Source organism: Strix uralensis, chromosome 1 (genome assembly GCF_047716275.1).
Source record: "Strix uralensis isolate ZFMK-TIS-50842 chromosome 1, bStrUra1, whole genome shotgun sequence".
Taxonomy (NCBI): Eukaryota; Metazoa; Chordata; class Aves; order Strigiformes; family Strigidae; genus Strix; species Strix uralensis.
In genome coordinates, this window is record NC_133972.1 from 127,513,657 (window position 1) to 127,536,012 (window position 22,356).

A 22,356-nucleotide genomic window follows, 5' to 3' on the forward strand; every position below is an offset into this window, starting at 1 on the left:
CCCCTCAGCGCGGCCCGCCGCAGCTGGCCCGCCGCCGGCCCGGCCCGGCCCGGCCCCGCCGAGGCCGCGGGCTGCCCCAGCCGTAAGTAAGCGCCAGCGAGGAGGTCGCACGGCGGGGGAGGGCCGGGCCCTATTTTCGGCCGGGTTTACCGAACGCGCTTTCGGCGTGAAACGGGGAGAGCAGCCGCCCGCGGGCGACGAGGGGAAGCGAAGGGGCCCCAATCGCAACCGCGGCGCCAACAGTCACAACCGCTGCCGCCCCGGCAGCGCCCTCAGCGCCGCGTCCCCGGGGACGGGCCCCGCCCGCCGCCGTCCCGCGCTGCACCACGGGAGTTGTAGTCCGGCCCCGCCAGCCGCCCGCCGGCCGGCCGCCCCCCCCGCCCCCCGCCGCCGCCCCCAGCCCGGGGGGGAGCGCGGCGCCGCGGCCGGCTCTCGCGAGGCTTGGGGGCGGGAGCGCTCTCGGGCGGCCTCCTCGCGAGGGCGGCCGCCGTGGGGATGTTTGGTGCGGGCGCCATTCCCCCGCGTGACGTCATAGTGCATTGTTGTGAGCGTAGCGGAGCATCCCTCAAGCTGTCAGCTGTGCCGCCGCCGCTGCCGCCGCTGCGGGGAGCCGAGCCGGCCCGGCCCCCTCTCCCCTCCTCCTTCTCCTCCTCCTTCTCCTCCTCCTCCTCCTCCCCCTCCTCCTCCCCCGCCCCTCCCGCCCCGGGGGCTCCAGAGCTCGGTGTCACCGTATCATTGTCCGTGCGGAACCCCTCCGGGCCCCCCCGCCCCCCCCGGTCCGCCCTCCCCCCGCCCCCCCCCAGAACCACCTCAATGAGATGCAAACATGAAAGACAAGAGGAAGAAGAAGGACCGCACCTGGGCCGAGGCTGCCCGCCTGGTAGGTGCCGCGGCAGCATTGTGTGTGTGTGTGCGCGCGCGCGTGTGTGTGTGTGTGTGTGTGTGTGCGCGTGTGTGTGTGCGCGCGTGTGTGTGCGCGCGCGCCGCGCGCGTCCCGCCGCCGCCAGCCCCGCGCGCTGCCCGCCGCTTTGTTGCCGGCGGTTGGGGCCGTTGGGGCGAGCGTGCGTGTGAGGGGCCGGGGGGGAGGGAGAGAAAACGAGTGTGTGTGTGAGAGACTGAGGGAGAGCGTGTGTGAGGGACTCTGTGGGAGAGGGAGAATGGGGGGGGGAGAGTGTGTGTGTGAGTGTGAGGGAGCGTGAAGGAGTGCGGGTGTGAGGGAGTGCCTGTGAGTGAGTGCCTGTGCGGGAGTGTGTGTGAGCGAGTGTGCGAGTGAGAGGGAGGGTGCGAGCGTGTGAGAGGGTCGGAGGGAGGGAGTGTGCGAAGGGGCTGGTGCGTGTGCGAGTTAGTGTGTGAAGGGAGAGGCCGGGGTGCCCCAGCGTGAGGGGAGCTCGGGCGTGCCTCTGTGTGTGTGAGGGGGGGTGCTGGGGAGGGGGTGCCTCCCCCCCGTCGGGGCCGGGGCAGCCCGCTCCCAGCGTGGGTGAGCCCGGGCTGGCGGTACAGGCAGCCCTCTGCTCTCCTCCCGTCCCCGCCTGGAGAGGAGAAATAGCTACATCCCTTCCTCGGTGTATGTGTGAGGAAATGCCTATTCTTTTCTTCTTTTGCGTGTGTGTGTGTGTGTAAATACCCAGGGATTGTTTCTATCTCCGTAAGTTCATGCATCAGCTATCCCAAGAAAATTCCTCCTTTTAATTCTGGAGAAAAGTGAAATACACGGGAATTGCCTTTTCATCCCTTTAGTGTGGACGGGAGAACGGGTGAGGGGCGAGGACGTTGGAGATAACTCTGTCCTGGGATTTCCCTTCACCCTCTCTACCTCCCCCACCAAGCAGGGAGAATCCAGGGCAATCAAACCCACTTCTGGAAAGCCTCTGTGGCTCTGGAGACCTAGTCCATTCCCACTTCATTAAAAAACTGTCTCCCTTACCCTACTGTATCTGTTTTCATGATCCCGTATTTATTGTTTGCTAAGTGTAATAGAGCACATTGTTTATGTTGTTCTTCAGTTCTGGAGTATGTACAGGTTCTCTCCTTTCTAGGAATTTTACAACAAATAGTTAAGCACAATACAGCATGTATGGTTGTACACATTTGTATGTGTGTCTTCTGCAAAGTTGGATCTCGTTCGGCTTCAGTTGGGTGTGTAGAAAGATGATAAAGCTAGAAAGATAGGCTGCTGGTTATATTGCTTTTCATATCTACATCAACTTTATCTTTTATCCATCTCCGATACAGGCTTAATTGCTTAAGTAACATGCCTGTGCTAATGGTGCATCTGTTTCTAGTAATGGGTATTCATATCTTATTACTATTATTTGTTTAGTTGTGAAGCACATTTCTTGTAAAAATGTTTTTACCTTGTATGAATTCCTACATGGGAAGTTCAAGCCTGCCTCTCCTGCGTAAATAATTACAAGGTATTAGACAGACACTACCTATAGATGTCTCTGTAAGCTGTACCGAGCTGTTCTCATATGCTTGGTCAGTGCTAAATTCTGATACGGCTCATTGTACATCCTACAAGATTTTGTAATAATGCGGCTTTAGTGAAGACGTTCTGATACAGTGTCACTACTGTCCTCTCTTATTTCTCACGATTGTAACAAGTTGAACTGCAGTAAAGCACTCGCCTTTGCCAAAATAATTTTATCAGTGGGTGTTGCTAGAATACTTGTTTCTCCATGCATTAAACTGGCAGCATGTATTCAAAAGTCTATAAAATACATCAAATGCTATTGTAACTTTACTCTTTCAAGTTGCTGCTGCAGTTGCCACTGTAAGCTGTATTTTGTTTGACAAATGTGCATAAAGGAATTTTATTGTGTATTGAGTAAAATTGCTATTCCCATGTGGCCCTATATACAGAAAAGTTTAAAGCCTCTGGAGAACAAAGGCTGATCCAGTGCTGAGGAGAAGGGCTAAGACTTATTTTCATGATGTCGTATCACCTCATGCTCCCCCAGAAGGGTCATGATTTGCTAAAACTGAGTAAAAATGATACAACGCTGTATAAAAGTGGTGGAGATACACGAGGTCCATGGTGTGGTTTTGTCCAGCCTCCTGGGGTTGCCAAGTTATGGAGGACTTTTCCCAAGTCTGTTACGTGAATGATAGTGCTGCTCAGACCAACTACAGCCTTGCACGGGGCTTCACTTGTATAGTGACATATGTCTGCAAATCACAAAGATTGAAGCCAAAATTGCCACTCCTTACAGCATTTTATGTTAGGACCCTGATGGTTCATTATGACTTCGTTTTCTTGGGATACATCAATAATGTATTACTGCAAGGTTTGATTAAATCAATTTCTTTCCAACGACAAGTAAACAATGAAGTGATTGATACCTACTCACAAAAAACGACTCATGAGTTACCTAGATCAATACGTTGTAAAATTGTATGCTGCTGAATTATTTTTAGGAACAAGAGGTGGAATTAATATGTACAGCAAATGTATGGATATTTACGTGTTAAATTTTCTACAAAAGCCCTTACATTACAGCAATATTGGGCTTTCAAAGTGAAGTGCTGAGAAGTATGAAATGACAGAGGTAACGTTGCTGGCATTGCTTTTTCACTCTGTTGTGCACGTCCATATGTTACAATCTAGAATTTAAATGACATACTTGCATGCTAGTTTCCCAGGTACTTTAAGTTCACTCACTAGAGCTGCTGATTTTTCATTTTATTTTCTTTGTTTCATGGGAGGTGCCATACCTAATTTTCTATACCCCTTTCAAACTCCGTGCTAAAATCTATTTTTCTTTTATGTTTCAGTCGTACATACATAGCTATTATTAGCACCAGCCGGTAGCTTCCCAAACACAAATGTTTCTATACTTATAACATGCCTATGAAGTTAAGTATTTTGACCTCTGCTTTACCCATGCAGAGCTGAGGCATGGAAAGATTAAGTACCTTACTCAAAGCTGTGCAGGAAATCTGTGGGAGAGGCAGTTACGGTACCGACAGCGTCTCCGTAGTAGTTCTGTTTCATAGTCATAAAATCATCTTCCTTCTGTGGCCACACTTTTGCCTCATTCACTCTCTATTACTACTTCTCTCACAGTAATTATGAGAGAAATGGATATGGTCACGTCTCTATATTCAATCTATATTGAAACTCATAATGCACCATGTAATAGTTATGGATAAAAAAGAGTACAAAAACTGGACTCGAGCCTGAAATCATTACACAGCTCTCCATTTCCCACATTCACAATGAAAGAAGAAGTACTTTAGAAAAATATATTACATGACAGTCTTAAAATACATTGTAATGTGTAAGTCTAAGTGGTGAGGCTCCAAACTGACAGTTAGCATTGCATTTAGTGTTTTTTGGTATGTGATTAAAGGGTCTTTGAAAACTTAAGTTCCTGCAATGCAGTGTTTTTTCAAGATGTTCCCTTAATTTTTAAAAGATAAGGAGGAAAGGACTCCCATTATATTCAGCTCTCTCTGTAAGTACCACGTATGTGATACAGGCACTGAAACAGGAGCCACTGGCATGTCCTGGAATTGGAATTGGAACTCGCATTTTGTGGACAAAGTCTCCTGCTGAGAGTTGAATCTTTCTGTCTGCGACACACTGCTTTTTTCCTCATGCAAGTCTGCTTATCTTAGGGCAAGGCAGAGCCCAGCTTACAAGCATTCCTGAGAAATGAACGCATGTGCAGGATCAGTGGAATGGTGGCATACCACTAACAGTTCATGTTACAGAACCCATTTTGTAGAACATGCATTTTTATGGACAAAATTGCAACCTGTCTTTACAACCTGCCACAGGGCATATCTTTGATGTAGACCCGATATGTCAACTCACTTTGTACTGCGCTTTTGCAGCAGACTACGGCAATGCTTACGTACGACCTGGGCATTATCTCCATACCAGTTTTCTGCTTTTTGTGTCTGATAGACTAAGATAGAACACTTAAGACTGAGAACAAATGAAAATCTTAAAAGGAAGGAGGAGAAATGTCCTGTTTTTCCTCTGTCTTTCAGTTGATCCCCATTTGCTGAAACTATAGTGTTGTTTTCTGGTCATACATGGAACTCATAAAAAATGAATAGAAAAGTTAAACACTTGAGTAGTTTAAGCAATTTGTAGTGATTCCTTTCAGTTGAAAAAACTTGTATCCGTTTAGTTTCATCTGTTCTTAAACTCACAAGGACTCTCAAGCAGTTGCTGAAAGTCATGAAATAGTGAATTCTGCTTCTTAATGATTTCATGCCATAAGATATTACATAAAAAATACTGAAATGAAAAATACTGAGAACAAAACACGTCCAAGGATACTCTGCCACACAAGAACTGATAACAGTTTTAAGTAGGTAGCAGTGATCCAACTTTTATCATTTGACTGCTAGACACGATCCTTTGTTATTTGTGATATAGAAGGGTGAAAGAGGCCTGAACAAAATGAGTGGAAGTTGCTCGCTTCAGGAATGCAGAGCTCAGTGTATGTATGAAGCATAGATCATCTGCCTATGAAGGGTGATGGTTTATGGTGGTATTTTAAAAACGTTTTTTATGAGTAGCTTGCCCTTATTATTGCCCTCTTTTTTTTCCCCTACAAGTGGTGTTTTGAAACACAGTTCAGTTAAGCCTCTACCACTAGTTGACAATAAACCAGAAGAAAATCCCAAGAATGAGAACAGTAGTGCTTGTTCGGTCATTTGTGTGTTGGATCTCCTCTCCAGTATTTTTGCTCTTTCTTCTCCAATTTTTGTTCTGAAAGAAAGGTTTTCTTGTGTTACTGAAGACTGTGTGCTTTATGGTGCTATGGAAAGTCCTCATGGTTCAGGTGACCTGTGCGTATTGGGTGAGTAATACTCATACCTTAATTCTTGTATTTCTTGCACTGATCTCCTGACAGGATCTGGCTCTTAATTAAGAGTTGTTCTCTTGCTTCTGTAAACTTTAAGAAAATTATACTAATTAATTAAGGAAACCGATGCTGAAAAAAAGTCATGAAAAGCAACAAAAGCCCATTGGCATTGTTAGCTTGCACGTTACCGTTTAATGTGACTGGCTGTCCAAAAGCTGATTGTTGCTTCATCTGGTCTGCTAAGATAGTGTAGTTGAAACAGATCATGTAGTGGTATGGAAGTATTTTTGCATTACATCTTCATATTTGAAGACCACAAATGAAACAAAAAATCAGAAGAGTTAACTTCTCTGTAGCTAGACCATTGATGATAATCCCTTTGACTTTTATCTTGAGTCTTTTGTTACTATAAATAACATTTTAAAGCATTGTGTGAAAGGAGCTTTGGGTATGTTTAAAAATGGGAGATTTGACATAACTTTGTTTTATGGTATTAAGGATTTCTTTGTTGTTGGCTTAACAGAGACCTACTATTATTTCCATATTTGTTCTGAGTTAATTCTTTTTCAGACATGCAGAAACGTGGCTTGGGAAGTTCTGATGGCCTTTCCCTTTGATCCACAGTCAATGCTGCTTTGAAGAGCTATATTTTATTTTGGTTTGCTCTAGGGTTTCCTCCGGTTTGTTTTATTCAAAGTGATTTTTGCACTTGTTAGACAAGGTTGAACCTGCACTTATTTTTTTTTTTTTTTCCTTCTGTGGTTGTCTTTTAAGTGTCAGTATTTTATTTTGTTAGCATGAAATACAGAAATTAGTGTGCTTTAATATTTTTTTTTATTTTAAAAGGTGATCTACAAATAAAATATAAATTTAATCTATTTCAGCTCACCTTTTGCATTTTTCTAGGGCAGACTGAAAGCTTCTAACTCTTATCTTGAGACAGCCCTTTAACCCTCGGCATCACAGACCTTTAGGAAGGCAGGAACCCAACCCAGGAATGGGACCCGTTCTCAGTAATGTCACCTTACTTCTATCAAAGCAGGGTAACATAGGAGAAAACCCTTACAGGAACCTAAATGTGAACATTCCTCAACGATGTGAAGGCATTCTCAGTGCCGTAAGGTATATGTTTTAATGCTCACTGTTATAGTAAATGCTACCAGTGACACCTGGCTTACCTTTCTCTGTAGAAGAACCAGTATTTTCCTGTCATACTGCATGTTTTGGTTGAAATAACTGATCTGTTTTTAATTCTTCCGGCAGATAAGTTTCTCACAAATGAGATTTGGTCAGTTGCGTGTGGAACTGGTAGAATCCCAGTGAAATATTTTCCACTAACCACACCCAAGGCCCTACCCACCCTTCACAGCTAGGGTGCTTTCGATTTGCTAGCCCAGTTCACCAATTCCCTGCATCAAATCGTGTCACTGCAGCATCCTAGTTTGGACCAGGGTGCATGCTGTCTGCAAGGTGAAAAGCCAAACTCGCTGTACTTCCTGCTGGAGCCTTTCTTTCTTCTTTATACTGTGACCAGTGGATTACAGTCACTTGACGAGTCATTTGCTAAACTTGACCTCTTGGCTTTGGAGTAAAAGGGTTTTTTTAAATGTAAGCTTCAAAATGTTTTCCCTTTTCCTGGGTATGATGATGATAATCTTGGCATTCCCTGTAAATAGCAATAACTAAATAGTGGCCTCCTTTTCTGCTGGACTGGGAGAAGACCTGGGAGAAGATGTGATTAGTGGAAATGATTTCTTTACGATTCCATGGGTTCTGGTTAAAACTGACCAGATCCTCCTTTTGAGGAACTTACAGACTGAAGGAATCAAATGTCTTAGCCTTCACTCTGGAACAGTCAGCTTTCTATGCAAAGGTAGACAACAACCTGGAATAGAGCCAGCTCTGAGCAGCACATCCCAGTTCAGCCCATTTGCTCATCCTGTTAGTTCAGGTAGCAAATCTCCATGCTGCTCAAGGACAACAGATTGGCTGTAGGTGGCCCATTTAATCTCTTACCAACTTTGAGTGACAGTCACCCTCCCCAAAGAAACCCATATCGTTGATTTACTGGCCCTGTGAGGCTGCTCTGTCTTTGCAAAGTCTCGCTGCAGTTACTTTCGTGGGAGGAGGTGTACCTGCTGGGAGTGTAAAAAGGGTAGAGAGGTGCCTTCTTACCTGCAGCTAATCTTGGTTTGAAGGGATGACCTATGTCTTCCTGAATATCGTACCTTAAGCAGACCACTACCTAAATATATCCAGTTATGACTGTAGTACTTTAGCACAGATGTCATGATTATCAGGAGACATCTGGCAGTGCGTACCTTCCTCCTAGAGCCTTTTTGGTGTCAGTGCACTGATTGGGCTTGTGGACTGCACTTGGTGTTGGAGAGATCTAGAGCAGCACTATTCACTTTGGTCTAAGCAAGCTCTGGTGTTTTTGACATTGGAACAGGAAGCTAGGGGGATCTGGTGTATTCACCCTTGGAATGTTAAGAGTTCAGCTCTCATTAATGGCTTGAGCTCAGCAGGACAAAGTCTGTGTGGACCCTGGCATGTATCTTTCCTCAATACTGGAGGACCTTTTAGATGAGGTTTTTAACATACGGGATCCAGCTGTTACATTGCAGGTTCTGAGTCTGATGTGGCATCCTGTACTTCAGGTGTCTGAGGAGACTGTAGTGTAGCATTGAGTTTAGTTGCTGACAACCTTTGCCAAGATCAACAATCACAGTTCAGTCTGTTGTTCTGGAATCACCAGGGGCATTCACAGACCCATTAAGAGGCTTGGGCTGTAGTGCTCTGTAGAAGACATTCCAGGTCATGTCCTAGATTATTATTCATGGTTTTGGAGCATCAGAAAGTAATTTCTTTAGATGGCACACATTACATACTCTGTTTTAAAACTTGTTGTCCTGTATACATAGATTGGTCTAGCTGAGCCTGTAACGATGAGTGTCTCCTCACTGCTTTTAGAGGTTCAACTCTAGAGATCATTATCCTGTGGGTGACAGTCGCATCCTACAGCGCATAGTCTGATTTACAGATAACAACATTTTCTAAACATCTACAACTTCAAAAGTGTTCCTTGACAGACAAACGTCTTGAGCTAGTAGATTATTTAGTTTGGAGAACTTAATGTCGAATCTATTTTTCTTGTTGTGATCTTGATTAAGTATAGACAGGATTTAGTGAAGCAATCATTCTAGTCAGGGTTTATATTGCTTTATCCTGGTTAGCTTCCTGTATAACTTGGTGTCTAGAGAGGAAGAAGAGCCTTAACCAAAGTATACGTCAACCATTTGAAGGTCAAAGTTTTACTCCATTTCAGCTGATTCTTAGCAGCCTGGAGAACCTGCCTAACTGTGCTCTAGTTGGTGAGATGTCTTGTGAAATATCTACAGAGTCTAGTAAGTCACAATCTTCATGTCCCATATGATTTGTTCTAGCCTTTGCAGCTTGAACTTTCTTTATATAAGATGAGGCTCTACCACTATCATCGTATTGCCAAAGTACTTCATCCTTCATTAAGTGATAACTTTCTGTTTTGATTATTTTTCTTTTGGTTCTGTCAGTTTAACTGAACAAATTCCACATCCAGATGTTTCAGTACATCTATTGATGTCGATTTTTGGATAAATGTTAACCCTTTTTATGCCTCAGAATTCTCAGTTACCCCCCAGCTGCTGGGATATCTATTGGCATTGCTATATCAGAGAAGCATGTGACATTCCATGTCACTACGTCTATATACCAACAAGGGTAATGGCAGAAAATAGGCCCTTATTGGCCATAGCCAGCTGTCATTCTTCTGGACCAAGATTCTGGCACCTATCTCAAAATTATGACACTGTCTGATCACACTAGTTTCCTTCATGTCATTTGGCATTGCTGTCATTTAGAAATTCTACACAGGTAAGACCAATTAGAACCTCTTTGGAATTTGGGGTTTAGAGCAGGAAAAGCATCTTAATTAGAACATTACTTTGATAATTATAGAACCGATAATCATAGAAGATGAAGTTGGAAAAAGACCTCAAGGTTCTTGTCTGTTTAGACTTTAAAGTAAGTCACACACCCCAAAGTAGTTTTAGTTTTGTGAAATCAATAAAATCACTTGGTAACTTTCGTTACCCATAGGAACCTTTGCCAGAAGCTGGTCTTTTTGTGGAATTTCACATCCTACTTACAAAAATGGGAGAACTAAGAGAATAAAATGATTAGGAAAAGTTGTCCAATGGGCATGATTTAGAATTCAAACGCATCATTACCTCTTTTTTTCTGACAGTGACTAGACAGAAAACATCAATTTTCTTGTGCAGATTGAGAATTCTGTATCCATTTAATGGTGCTCATTCACATTCTCTGCTTTTTTGAGGCTTTTTTGGACTTAGTCTCTGGATTTTTTCAGCAGTTTGATGTAGAAATGCTGCAGCAAGTTTGTACTTAGAGCAGTAGTGCTTAATGCATTATAATCCACTTCATAATTTGTTTCATTCATAATGCAAGTTTTTGGGACATCTTGCAAGCACTCATCTTCTATTAAAAAAAAAGTAGAATAACTTAGTGGGGCTCACTGTCTAGCTGTCGAATTAACTCAGTAAATCACTGTTGAAGACATTTTCAAGTAAGTTACTACTGAAGATACATTAATACCTTTTTGTTACTGGTTTCAAGATGACCCATGACTCCACAAGTGTGTACCTTCCTGAAGATGTCAGGGACTACCAAGCATTTTCTTGGGTTGTTATTGTACTGAGGTGTCTGGGTTTGAAATTTTTTTTTTTTTTGACCAAGAAGAAGAAAAATCTGTGTAGCCAATTTTGCTACATTGGCAATCCTTGTCAAACAGGTTGTTTGTCTTCCTTTTTGTTCTGTTTGCAGGGTGCTGTGCTGTCAAGTTGTGTTGCATTATTAAACATCTCCTGTCGGTTAAGCACATGTCAGCAGAATGGCTGGACAGTTCAGCAAGTGCTTGGGTCCATCAGGCCAGATTGTGGAAAAGGGAAAGCAGTACTGTAGAGCCTGAGCTGTCTTTTATAAGGCTACTAATCTTTAAAAAGAATGGTGGAGATTCTTGTGATGATTTACTTCATCCTGCCCAGTACATCTGAGTAGCTGGAGACTTTGAATATAGATCACAGTACAACAGTGGCCTCCTGGGTAATAGCTGAAGTGCTTTTTGCCAGGTATCCCAGTAGGAAATATTCGATGGGAGGACAGAATAAGGATTGCATGTTTTGATGTGCTTCCTTGAATTCCTGACTTAGCAGCCTGAATCTTTTATATATATATATATCTTTATATATATATATATATATGTATACACCATGTCAAGTATTGGGTTCCAGCCCTGTGAGACTGACTAGGAGAATCATAGAAACAAGTCTACGTGCCTGGGACATTTTGTCTGCCCATAACGAGCCCCAGCATCCTTTGGGTAGACAGCAATAGCAAGAAATGGACGTTGCTCCCAGCTCTTGGGTTGGTCCAGTTGTGGTGGTGTTTCATCTTGCAATACAAGTTCTTCATGCTGAAATCCTGTTCCTCCAGTCAGTGTTCAGGGATCAGCTGACTCACTGCCAATTTCCCCTATCGCTTTTGGAACAAGAGCTACCCATCTGAGCAGAACTTGTCAATGATAGCCAATGCTATGTCTTTGTCTTGGGCTGATGCTCCTTGTTGTTAGAGTATTCACTAACAGACTTTTACTGATTTCTAGAGCATGGGATCAGCCCCCAAAGAGCAGATACTGAAAGAAAATGGGATTACTGCTTTAAGCTAGATTGAACATTGCAGTTACCTTATGAGGGATCTTTCCTGCTCTTTGTGATACAGTGTTCCAGTGATGGTGAGCCCCACTAAGTGTTTGTGATACTAAAACATGCTCTTTTTTAGAGTTGTAGAAGCACTTAAGAACTAGAGGGCCGTGGCTTCACAAGGTAAATTTGGAGATTTTTATCAGTCTGGCTGTGCAAGTTACTGCATGCTGTATACGTGCACTGCTGATGAGTGTTGCATTTACTAAGTACCTCCACAGGAACTTCTCAGTACCTGTGCTGTGATCAGCCCTGCACAGTAAATGTTTGATGTTCATTGTAATGATTGTGGATTGTTAATTTAGCCTCCAGGCCCACAGCAGCAGTGGCACTTGAGGAGGAGACTGCAGAACTCTTATATGGCTGTCTGGGGAGTTTTCCAGGGAAAGAGATCATAAATGTGGGAGAAGTGAACAGATGCTTGACTGGCTGAAGGGTGCAGGATACAGTGCAAGAGATAAGCAATAAGAAGAGTGGGCAGAGTGAAAGGCCTTGAGGAGAAAGTCAGTGTCTGAGCAATCATTTGAGCTACTATGTTTCATGGATTCCAAAAAGGTAGTCTTTCAACTGGTCTGTGAACTACAGATTGAAAACTTCAATAGAAGATGGGAAACTAGAAAAAATTTTGGGGTAATAGAGTCAAAGCAGTTGATCAAGAATGTTTTGTTTGGATTTTGGAAGTTAGATCGGAAAAACATTGTCTTATTATCTTTTAATCTGTTTAGAAAAAACAGCCAACCAACCAAAAAAAAGCTAAAATACCTTAATCTGGCAAATTAGTTTGGCCTAAATGGGATTTTTTTTTCTTTTTCTTCAGGGACCTGTTAGAATTTTTTTTAGACTAACGTCTAATGAAATAATTGTTGTGTTGCAAAAGAGAACACTTCTGTCTCCATTAATTTGTAGGGTTACCTACTTTGCATGGAGATAGACTGTTTGACACATTATCAAAACATTCTGATCTTACTATAATTCTCGAAATCTTTAACACTTCCATTAAATTAAAAAACAGCAAAAAAAGAGAAAATCTCAGTCTGTGTAGTCAATTTTAACTATCCTTAATGAGGACAGACACAGTTTCATACTGTAATTTTCATGCACTAACTCATTATATTAGTGTCTGAGCTGTAGGAGAATGTTTCAAGCTCTTTAAAGTTAGTGTTAAAGTAAAATAATGCTCCTGTCTTCATTCTGAGCCAGATCTACAAAAGTGGCTGCCTAGATAACTGAACTTGGTAGATAGGCATAGTGATTGGGAAATAATTTTGAAAGAGCTGCAAAGAGAATTAGAGGTTTAAAAAAATTAAAGAATCACTGCACCTGTTTGTTGTTATCAGCATTCCTAGAGCTGTTATGGCAAGAAGCTTCATGTGTTAGTTAAAGTGTTGTTAAATGTTGGAGTTAATTTTATAGAAAAATATGCGTATGGAGTAGGAGGGAAGGGATCTGGGGAAAGCATTCTGAGGACTAATGTTCTGAAAAAAATGAGGTTTTAAGTGCTACATACATACATAATAATAGGTATGAAGCTTATTACTTTTAGTACTTGCATACATTTTCTGGGATTAGTAGAAGAGAATGAAACTGGGTTATGTCTGTTGGCATGGCATGTGGTGAAGAGAGTGTGTGCCTGGGTGATACTGATGTAATCCTGGGAAGAAAAATGGTAGTGCTGCATTGGGAAGCAGTGAAGAACAAGATGGAGATGTTCTTGTAGCAATGAAAAGCAGAATAGTAAAGGTACCAGAGGGAGGGAAATAAATCTATGACTGACAATGAAAGAAAAGAAAAAAAAGTTTGGATTCTGGGATAAAATTGCATTTTATTTGTTTATTTATTTTGCTATCATTTCACTTAGATAACCAGCTAACAACAGTATTCCTTTGGCTGAAATTGTAAGTAATCCCTTTGAAATAATTGAAAAGACCTATTTGTCTTCTGAAATATTCTTTCATCCCTTTGGTAGTAAGATCTCCTGTTGGAATTTTCAGAATTGTTTTTGGATTATCTTGCTCAGGTTATTTCTAGAGCAGCAAAAAAATATACATCTCCTAGAATCTCCCATGTCCATGAGTCTGTTTGACATGATGCTTGAATATGAGACTGTGGTAGTTTCCTTGTGATCCTGGACACCTTGGTTTATTTTTGTTTTAACCTCAGAGGACATAGCATGTAAATCTCCTAAGTATAATTTTATGTCTTTGGATGAGATTGTCCGGTACAGGTAAAGGACAGTTGCATTCCTGGATTTGAACTGTAAGGCTAATCTCATTACTAATTCTCATTGTTCCAAAGGCACAGTATGAGTTCGGTAGTTACACTGCAAGCCCAAGTTGAGGCAGTGTAACTTATCCGTAAAGCAGTTTTCATTTTTCTGTTCACTTATTGCTACCTACTTTTGGAGGGAAACGGAAGATATAGCTAAAACATGTATTATTATCAACCTCTGAAACGTTAAATCTAAAATGATGTGCCCAAACCCCATAGACATTGAATTTATTTGCCAGTAGCATTTCCTAGGAGCTGACAATTTTTACTGCTGTATTTGCTGAGGACATGTGACTTCAGGAAAACTCACATCCTCATGTGTATGTATGTCGGTGCTCATAGAAAAAGAATAAATCCCACGACTGAATATACTGTATACCATCCATGTTTTACTGTCTCTTGGTTTGCTTTTCTTGGGTTGCAGTTACCGTCCTGATGGGTAACAGCTGAATCTGTTCAATGTATAGTGAGGGGTCTTAGGATAAGAAATATGCTGTGATACTAAGGACCCTTAAAAATAGAAGTTTGTCTTGCACAGAAAGCCTAGCTTATTGGGAAGTCTCTGTATTTATATTCCTTTATAAAATCCTGTGTGATTTTTCTCTGTTGAGCAATTACTTTGTTGTGATTCTGGAGTTCAGTGATGGTAGCTGCATGATGTGTATGGCTGATGGCCGTTTCTCACTGTAACCTGGTCAGTGCTTGTCCAGCTTGACTTGGAGGGGTCAGCCAGTCTTGTAGCTTGGAGTAATGCCTTTAAGCAGGGTCAGGAGTTTGGAACCTCCACAACAATTGCAGGTTATTCTGAACATTTTCAGGTTCTCCCCTGCCCCCCCGTGAGGGAAGACATGTTCTGTATTTTGCTTTGAGATCTGATTACAAACTTTGTTTAACAATCAGCCTTTTGTCTCCTTACGAACTCCAGTTTTGAAGTCACAGTTCACCTTTCTTCTTTATAGGCTGGAGGTCCTATTGAATTTGTTTACCTATGCCAAGGGATTGCTCCTATTGGTTTAAATCTCTAAGGGAAATCAGCTGGTAGACAGTTGTACTGATGAGGACCCATTGATTTTTCTCTCCTATCCACTTACCATCAATAAGAAGTGTCCTTAGCTTTCATGATACTTCCTCCCTGCCATAATGTTGCCCTGTTACCTAGTTGGTTTCACTGTCAGGGCTGGTCTTAGTTGCTGATCGCATTATATGTGGATATGATTAACAGCCTGATAAAAGTGTTTAAGTCAGTACTTGAGAAACCTAGATAAAGATAATGCTTTGTGGTGAGAGCTTTTTAATAATGTGTTCTATTTGATGTAAACCAATGGTAAAGGATTGCTGTTTTTAACAGTAAAAACTTCTATATCAAGGATTAAAGTTTACCTAGCTTGGCATGATTTAGCAGTATCCAGAAAAGGAGAATTTAAGAAAATACAGACAATCCATGTTCCATTTTTGAGGAAAAATAATTCTTCCCTCTTTAGTGGAACTTTTGCTTATGTTTTTTTTCACCACAGTATTGTCTGAAGTATTTTCTTTCATAAGAAGGAGTGGGGAGCATATAAACAAAATATTCTGTGTGTATTTCTCTGAAGTGATAGGCTTTTGAATGATTATTAACTTAAATTTAGGATGGCCAGATTATTTTACAAGGTCTCTGGGAAGAAGTTAGCATGTAACTTTTCTCAAAACATGAGGAAAGCTGCTCCTTCTATCCTGGTTTTGTTTATGTAGTTACATATGAATACAAACACAGATGCAGAGCCATCATATATTCTTTCTGATCTGCCTGTATTGTGACAAATGTTTCTTCGAAATAGTTGTTAAACAGTGTTTTTTTCAAACCTTTAAACAGATGCTACCAAATATCACTATAAACCACCAGTATGGACTTCACTTCTGCAGTAAATGGTGTATTTAACAGGACAAGTGTGGGCGGACTTAGGTGATGAGAGGGGGGAAAGGACTATATGGAAAGACTGGTAGGAAGGACTGAACAAATAAATGACACAAAATGGATATGAGTTAGTGAACTGCAAAATATTCTCCTATTTTTGAAAATCATAAATGAGTAATTGTCAACTGTGCCATCTGTAAGTAATGTGGGCTTCAAAACTTGTGGCAATTAAAACTGCCTAGCATCCCACTCCAACCCTGTATTTTATTCTGTGTAAAAGTCAGTACTGAAGACTAATCTCTTATGACATTAATCGTCTCATGAGGAGAGACGGAATAAATCACAGTAGCCCTTCCTCTCTTCACTCATGAAGATAAATGCCATAACATGATGGGTGATCTTTGTTATGACACTAACCATTATATATTTAACAGAGATAGCAAAATCCCACTGACAGCTAACAAAAGAATTCTCTCTTTACACATTCTATGAGAAGGCTGTATTTCTTTAGTTCAAAACCATGACTTATCATATCTGTTTTCAGAGCAATTTATGCAGGAGATCTGGATTGTGCCAGTGAAGTCTGTTCTGTACACAATGATGTCATGATTCAGACTAACAAAAACTGATGTGAAATAATTGTGCAAGCTTTGGAAGGAAAAAACTGCGTAATACCCAAGAACTCTTAAGACTCTACTCTTTTGTATTGGTTGTTCTGACAAGAAAGAATAACTCTCCTATTTAAAACAAACAAACAAGCAAGCAGCACCCCCACCGGCCTCACACCACTCCCCCAAAAAAACCCCAACTAACCAAAAAAAACCAACACCCCAAACAGACAAAACCAAAGCTTTAATCATTTTTCCTTCTGTGGAGATTTTGGTTTTCCATTTTGCCTTCAGTACCTGGTGGTTTTAAGGAACTGAAAGTGGCTTTCTGTTGTGTCTGTGATTGCAAGGGACTTTTAATTTTTCCAGCTTTATCACTTGCTGTACACCTCTTGGGAATTTCTTTCCAGGTTCCATGCATTAGATACATTTTTTGTAATTTTCTGCATCTCTGCTTGCTTATTAATTTGAAGGGAGTGATGCTGTGTATCATCCCGTGAGTGAGGAACAGAGCAAACAACTGAGTTGTGAAGTTTATGGACTTCCTTTGTGAGGTTAAGAGGATCAATGTGACCTATACCGGCTTTTCACCTGAGCATCAAAATGTGCTGTAAATTTCATGAGGTGGTATCATGCCATCTATCTGACAATTAAAATGGAATTATAATTTTTAAAGTTTTATTTTTATGCTTGCTGTCATTAACCATATTTTAGTAACATGGGTAGAAGTGCCTTTCGGTTGGTTAAATATATTCATGGTACATCAATTGAGTCGATGTCAGTTACAGCATGAAACTTGTCTTACCCTTTTAGTGGGTGAGTTTTACCTGGGTGAAATGCTTAAAATGCCCAGAACTAATATGTAAGAATATTTAGGTAGAGTGCATAATTAAAAATATTTTATTTGTATTCAGCTATCCTTTTTTCTTTTTCTCTTCCCCCTCCTGTTTTTTTTTGTTGTTTTTTTTTTTAATTTTTTTGCCTTCTGGAAGTCTTAGGTCTGTGTCTTTGGGACACTGTCTAACAAGATAAGCTCTGATAGTAAAGCAACGGCAAGAAAACCGGCATAACTGTCACCTCCTGTTAAATTTGGTACATTCAGAGAGTAGCCAGTAGGAATTTTATTTCTCACATTAAAAGTAACCCTTACACATTACATTTGCCTGAGGAAATTACACGATGAAGGCTTTTAAAACAGACATATACTCATTCTATCTGTTGATTTTTCTGGGAAGTTTTACTCTTTTTTTTAAATTTTACTATGCTGAAACATACAGCACACCTTTCAGTGTCTCAGAAAAAAATAATCTGTTTCAGCTTTCAGTAGAGAAAACAGCATACATAGAAGCAAATATGTTTGGGGTTTGGTGCTTCTTAGTATTTTTTTTCTTCTTCCCTTAGTAATGATGAATGTATTCACACTGGTGGTAGTTCTTTCCTCTGTTATCAGTAATATAAGGGCAGCTGACAGGGCACTCATATCCATTCCACTCCATTAGTTCCAGTCACCTAAGCATGGCCTCTCTTCATTTTATACAGGGGTAGGTGCCAAAGGGGAATTTTTATCCCTGCTGGAATTAGAGGCATTTCAGGATCATGGCCTGTGTGAACACTGAATGAGTGCAATTTCAGTAATGTTTTTGGGTGGCAGAGCTGTGTTTTGCTCCTGGCCCCTTTTCTGGAATAATGATTCGTAGTTGTAAACAGCTTTGACCCATCTTTTTCAGCTGGGTGCACTGAAATAGAAATTCAAACTTCTACTCTAAACTTAAATAGTCAGAGAATATGGTCTACAAGCTATGGGAAGTTCACATTTGTCTTGTCAGCACCTAAGAGCTACATCATGCTGCTAGCTAGCTATTCAGTACTGACTACCTACGCAGCACTTGTGTACCTGTGTGGGGGCTTTGGGGAACCCATGGCAATGAACTGCATCTGTAAGGATCTGCTAATGTTTGGGGAGGTAGAGGACATAGGAGTGTACTGGGGTAAGGACAAGGAAAGAAAGGTATTTCAGTTGGGATGCGGAAAGGTGGGAGATAAAGAAGTTAGGGGTATTGCAACACCTCAAAAGATGAGAGTATCACTTTGAGAGTAGAGAAAGGCTGGGCAGCGTGAGAGGCAACGGGATATTGTGATACAAAGCAAGAAGGGGCATGGCTTGCATGGCTAAGCAGAAGTCTGGAGGTTGGACTGCACTGTCAGAACTGAGCAGTCATTCTGAGAATCAGGATGCTCCATCGCTTGAACTGAAGTCATCACTAGTAATCCTGCTGCTAATAATGGAACCCATGCCGGGGTAGCAAGTTTGACATCCTGCTCACTAGGGTATGTATCTTTGATCTTGATCTTACAGAAATCTGATGGGATTTGGTGTGCTCACTGGCTTCATCCTGTTACAGTCACTGAGGTGTTTATGGATCTGTGCTGACAGAGCCTTTAAGTGAAAGTTCCTGGTTGCTCGGACAGGCTGATTGCTTTAGTAAAGAGAGAAATACATAGCTTTCCTTTTGTTTCAGTATGTCAGACCGGATCAATAAGTTATTATAAGCCAGTTGTTTAGGGTTGAAAACTTTACCCTACGTTTTCTGGTGTGATGTATGAGGCCACTAGCAATGGCAAGATGTCGTTGCTGCTAGAGCTTGTGCCTTTTAAAGGAATAACACAATTGTATGTTTAATTTTAGCTGAATTGTAATCCAATTTCTTTTGAGTTCAAAATGTCAATTGTACAGTTTATCTGGAATTTCCAAAACACTGTTGCTGTCTTTCTATAAGTTTAAAATATGACATTATAAATAAATTCTGAAAAGAACAATAAAAAGGGTCCAGACATCTCAGAACAGGCCTCAAACCAGCCAGTCAAAGCAATGGAATGAACAAACAATCATTCCACTCTTTCTTGCTCTTTCATTCAGTATTTTAGGAGATGATAGTGCCTTACGTATCTGGCAGGTTAGCAAAGCTAGGTGGATCAGACTGACCTGCAAACAAATTCTATAGTAGAAATTCTCTTGCAGGAAACACTCTCCCAGTTGTTCCCTCTAGTTCATGCTAAAGGAACTGTAAAGTGCTTTTGTCTAAAAGAGGGCTAGGGAAAACCGTTTTTGGGGTATACTTTAAACCTCTACAGGTCAGTAGCATTACCTCTGAACCTAAAAAAAGTGTGGACTAGCAACCATGCACATAACTGATGTTAAAACTTAATGTATTTCAGCAGGTTTAGGTATTTTTATGTGTTGCTTTCTTGTTCATGTTACATCTTTGTTCCGTTCCTTGCTTGGTTTTACTTTTCTTTCTTATCTGTACTGATGCACGGATTACAGAGACAGATTCATACTATGGAGCATACCATGAAAGACACATCTTATGTCTGCACCTTCTTCTACTCAGATTTTATAACTTAGTTATTGTAACTGCAGCTGCTCAAAGACAAAAGTCCTACCAGGAGAATTATTACTCCCATTTCAGCTTCTTTTAATATTTTAGTACTTGGAAACTACTCTTTACCTTTCCCTTAATCACCACCAGCAAGAACTCCATGAATATCTGTTTGAGAGCTTATGTTAAAATAGGCTGTAGTGCATCTTCCCTTCTTATTCTCATCGCTCTTTCCTCTTTTTCATGTATCATGTACCCTATCACCTCTTGATCTTGCTGCTTTCTCTTCTTCATCCATCTCTATGCACGTCCTTTCTTCCCCCACTCTGTACCCTACCCTACCCTACCCTCCTCTCCTAACCGTTTACCCATCTTTCTTCACACAAAGGGCTTTGAACTTTTACCAGGCTGCTGATAATTCCCCAATGACTAAAGCCATTAATCAAAAATGAATACAAAAGATTTGAGTGGGGCATTTCCCACAATAGAAGTCACTCCTCCTGTTAACCTCACACAAGCAGCTGGAAAAGACAATGCTGGATTTTTTCCAGGATGCTGTTCTTGTACCCTGTTTGGGACTACATCTTTCAATTCATTAATTTAGTAATGGGTGGCTAGAAAATATCATATATTTTCTGCTTAGGACAAGGAAAGTTATTTTTCTGTTCTTTTATTCACCCTGCTGTCTTTGGACAGTAAAGATTGCCTATTGTGCAGTTCAGCCTGATTTGTATTTTAGCTGTTGAGTGGGAGCACTGGCAATAACTGTACTATTCCTCTTTCTCCTCCCAAATTATTTAAATAATGTTCTAAAGAGAATTGCTTCAGTTTGTGAGTAGTGGCTCAGCCTATAGTGTGACCCAGTGGACGTGATATAATGATCCTGATTTTTGTCAGCTAGCTGACCTTCAGATCCCTGCAAGCAGCTTCCAGAAGTGGAAGAGGCTCTGTCCAGTTCCAGCTAACTGTACTCTTGACCACATGGTCAGCATCAACAAGCCCACTAGACTGATCTGCATGCTGCTTTTTGACCACAGCACAGTATCAGACCACACTTGGTTCTTGGTTAGAAGAATCATTTTCTGTCAGCATAATATAACTGATAGCTGCAGGAGTAGTTGCTGCTTTTCTGGCAAAGCTTCCCACTTTCTGCAGGAATGTTTATGGGTGGCAAGAAGGCTGACTTTCTAGATTGCCTTTCGTCATTCTGTCCCTCTGCTTGTGTTCCCTCTAGTGGCTGAAATGCAAACGATTGAACGGATCTGACTCATGTAGTCACAAGCAGCTGTGTATATAAATTAAACTAATAATTCCATCAATTACACAGAGGTTCTCTTCTGATTTTGTAGGTAAGCTGAGCATTCAGGATTTCTCTCTCATGCAAAGCTCTAGAGTCTTCTTGTTAACATTTCACTGGAACGTGTTTTTCCCCACCGTGGCAACTGATTTTTTTGAGCAGTTGTCAATGCATAGAAGATCGTAGATGCCATGGTGAGAAAAGAAATTTGATTTCTTCATCTCCTATATAACTGACACGGTTTTGCCACAATGAAACTGGGAATGTATGTGTTTGTGGCATCTGTGTAATTATTTAGTATCTCTGAATTTGTGGGTTGATATGTGTAGGTGATACAAACATAAGAATTTGTCAGACTGCTACCATTTGCTGAGAGGTTTGATTTCCACTGTGCTTGGTAGGATCTGAGTCGTCTTCTCTTTGAGTCATTAACCAGGGTTTGAATGAACACCAAGAATGTGTTCAGTGCAATGACTACTTCTGTTCTTTTCCAGATTGTCCTGATGGATATCAAATAACTTGTCCCAGTTATTTAGCGGCTGTCCCTTTTTAAGGCTGTGGTTGAATGGCAGGAATAAATAGAGCATATTTGATCCTCTGTGATAGAGGTTGCAGTCAGTGCAAACCATTCTTCTGCCATTGTCCTTCTTAACAAAATACATCGAAAGAGTCATATTCTTCATGACAGTACTTTGGCATGTTTTAATTTCAGCATTATTAGTCACTGCCCATATAACGATACGAGTGTTGGTGGATGGAGTGGGAGGAAGGAGAAAGATATTTAAAACAGATAAAGGCTTCCTCCCCTGATGTCTGTTACTTTATGCTACTGCTTTTTAGTATTTTAGTTGCCTTAAGGCACAGTTAGTAATTCACTTTGAATTTCTAATATTATTTTTAAAAGTCTTAGAAATGCAAGAGGGACTGTGGGCTTTTAGCAGTGTTTATGGTGAGATACAGAGGCAAGAGACACTAGTACAATTATCAGTTCACTATATTCGTTAGCTCACAGACTCTTAAATAATACTCTGATGCTCTTTTCCATAACTGGGGGAAGAAAATTAGATTATCATTAAAATGTTTTAACAAGTAATTATTTTTATTTTCTTACTGTGATAAATGTCTAGGTTAAAACACGGGGGGGGGGGGGGGGGGGGGGGGCGGGTGTGTGACAACATGGTGGGAGGGGCAGAAAAAACCATCCTTACTAAGGTTCTCTGCTAAATTAATCTTCGTTCTGATAAAGAAAACTTAATCAGGTACACAAT

General features: G+C 41.2%; 1 protein-coding gene across 1 annotated transcript in view; it reads left to right on the forward strand.

Moving 5' to 3' along the window:
- Positions 1-561: 561 nt before the first annotated feature.
- The window catches only part of ASXL3 (ASXL transcriptional regulator 3), a 139,502-nt gene continuing 117,707 nt past the window's right edge, over positions 562-22,356 (forward strand). The window contains exon 1 of the mRNA XM_074880396.1: positions 562-880. Within this exon, the coding sequence (XP_074736497.1) occupies positions 827-880 (54 nt within the window). The 5' untranslated portion in view covers positions 562-826. The remainder of the gene's footprint in view (positions 881-22,356) is intronic.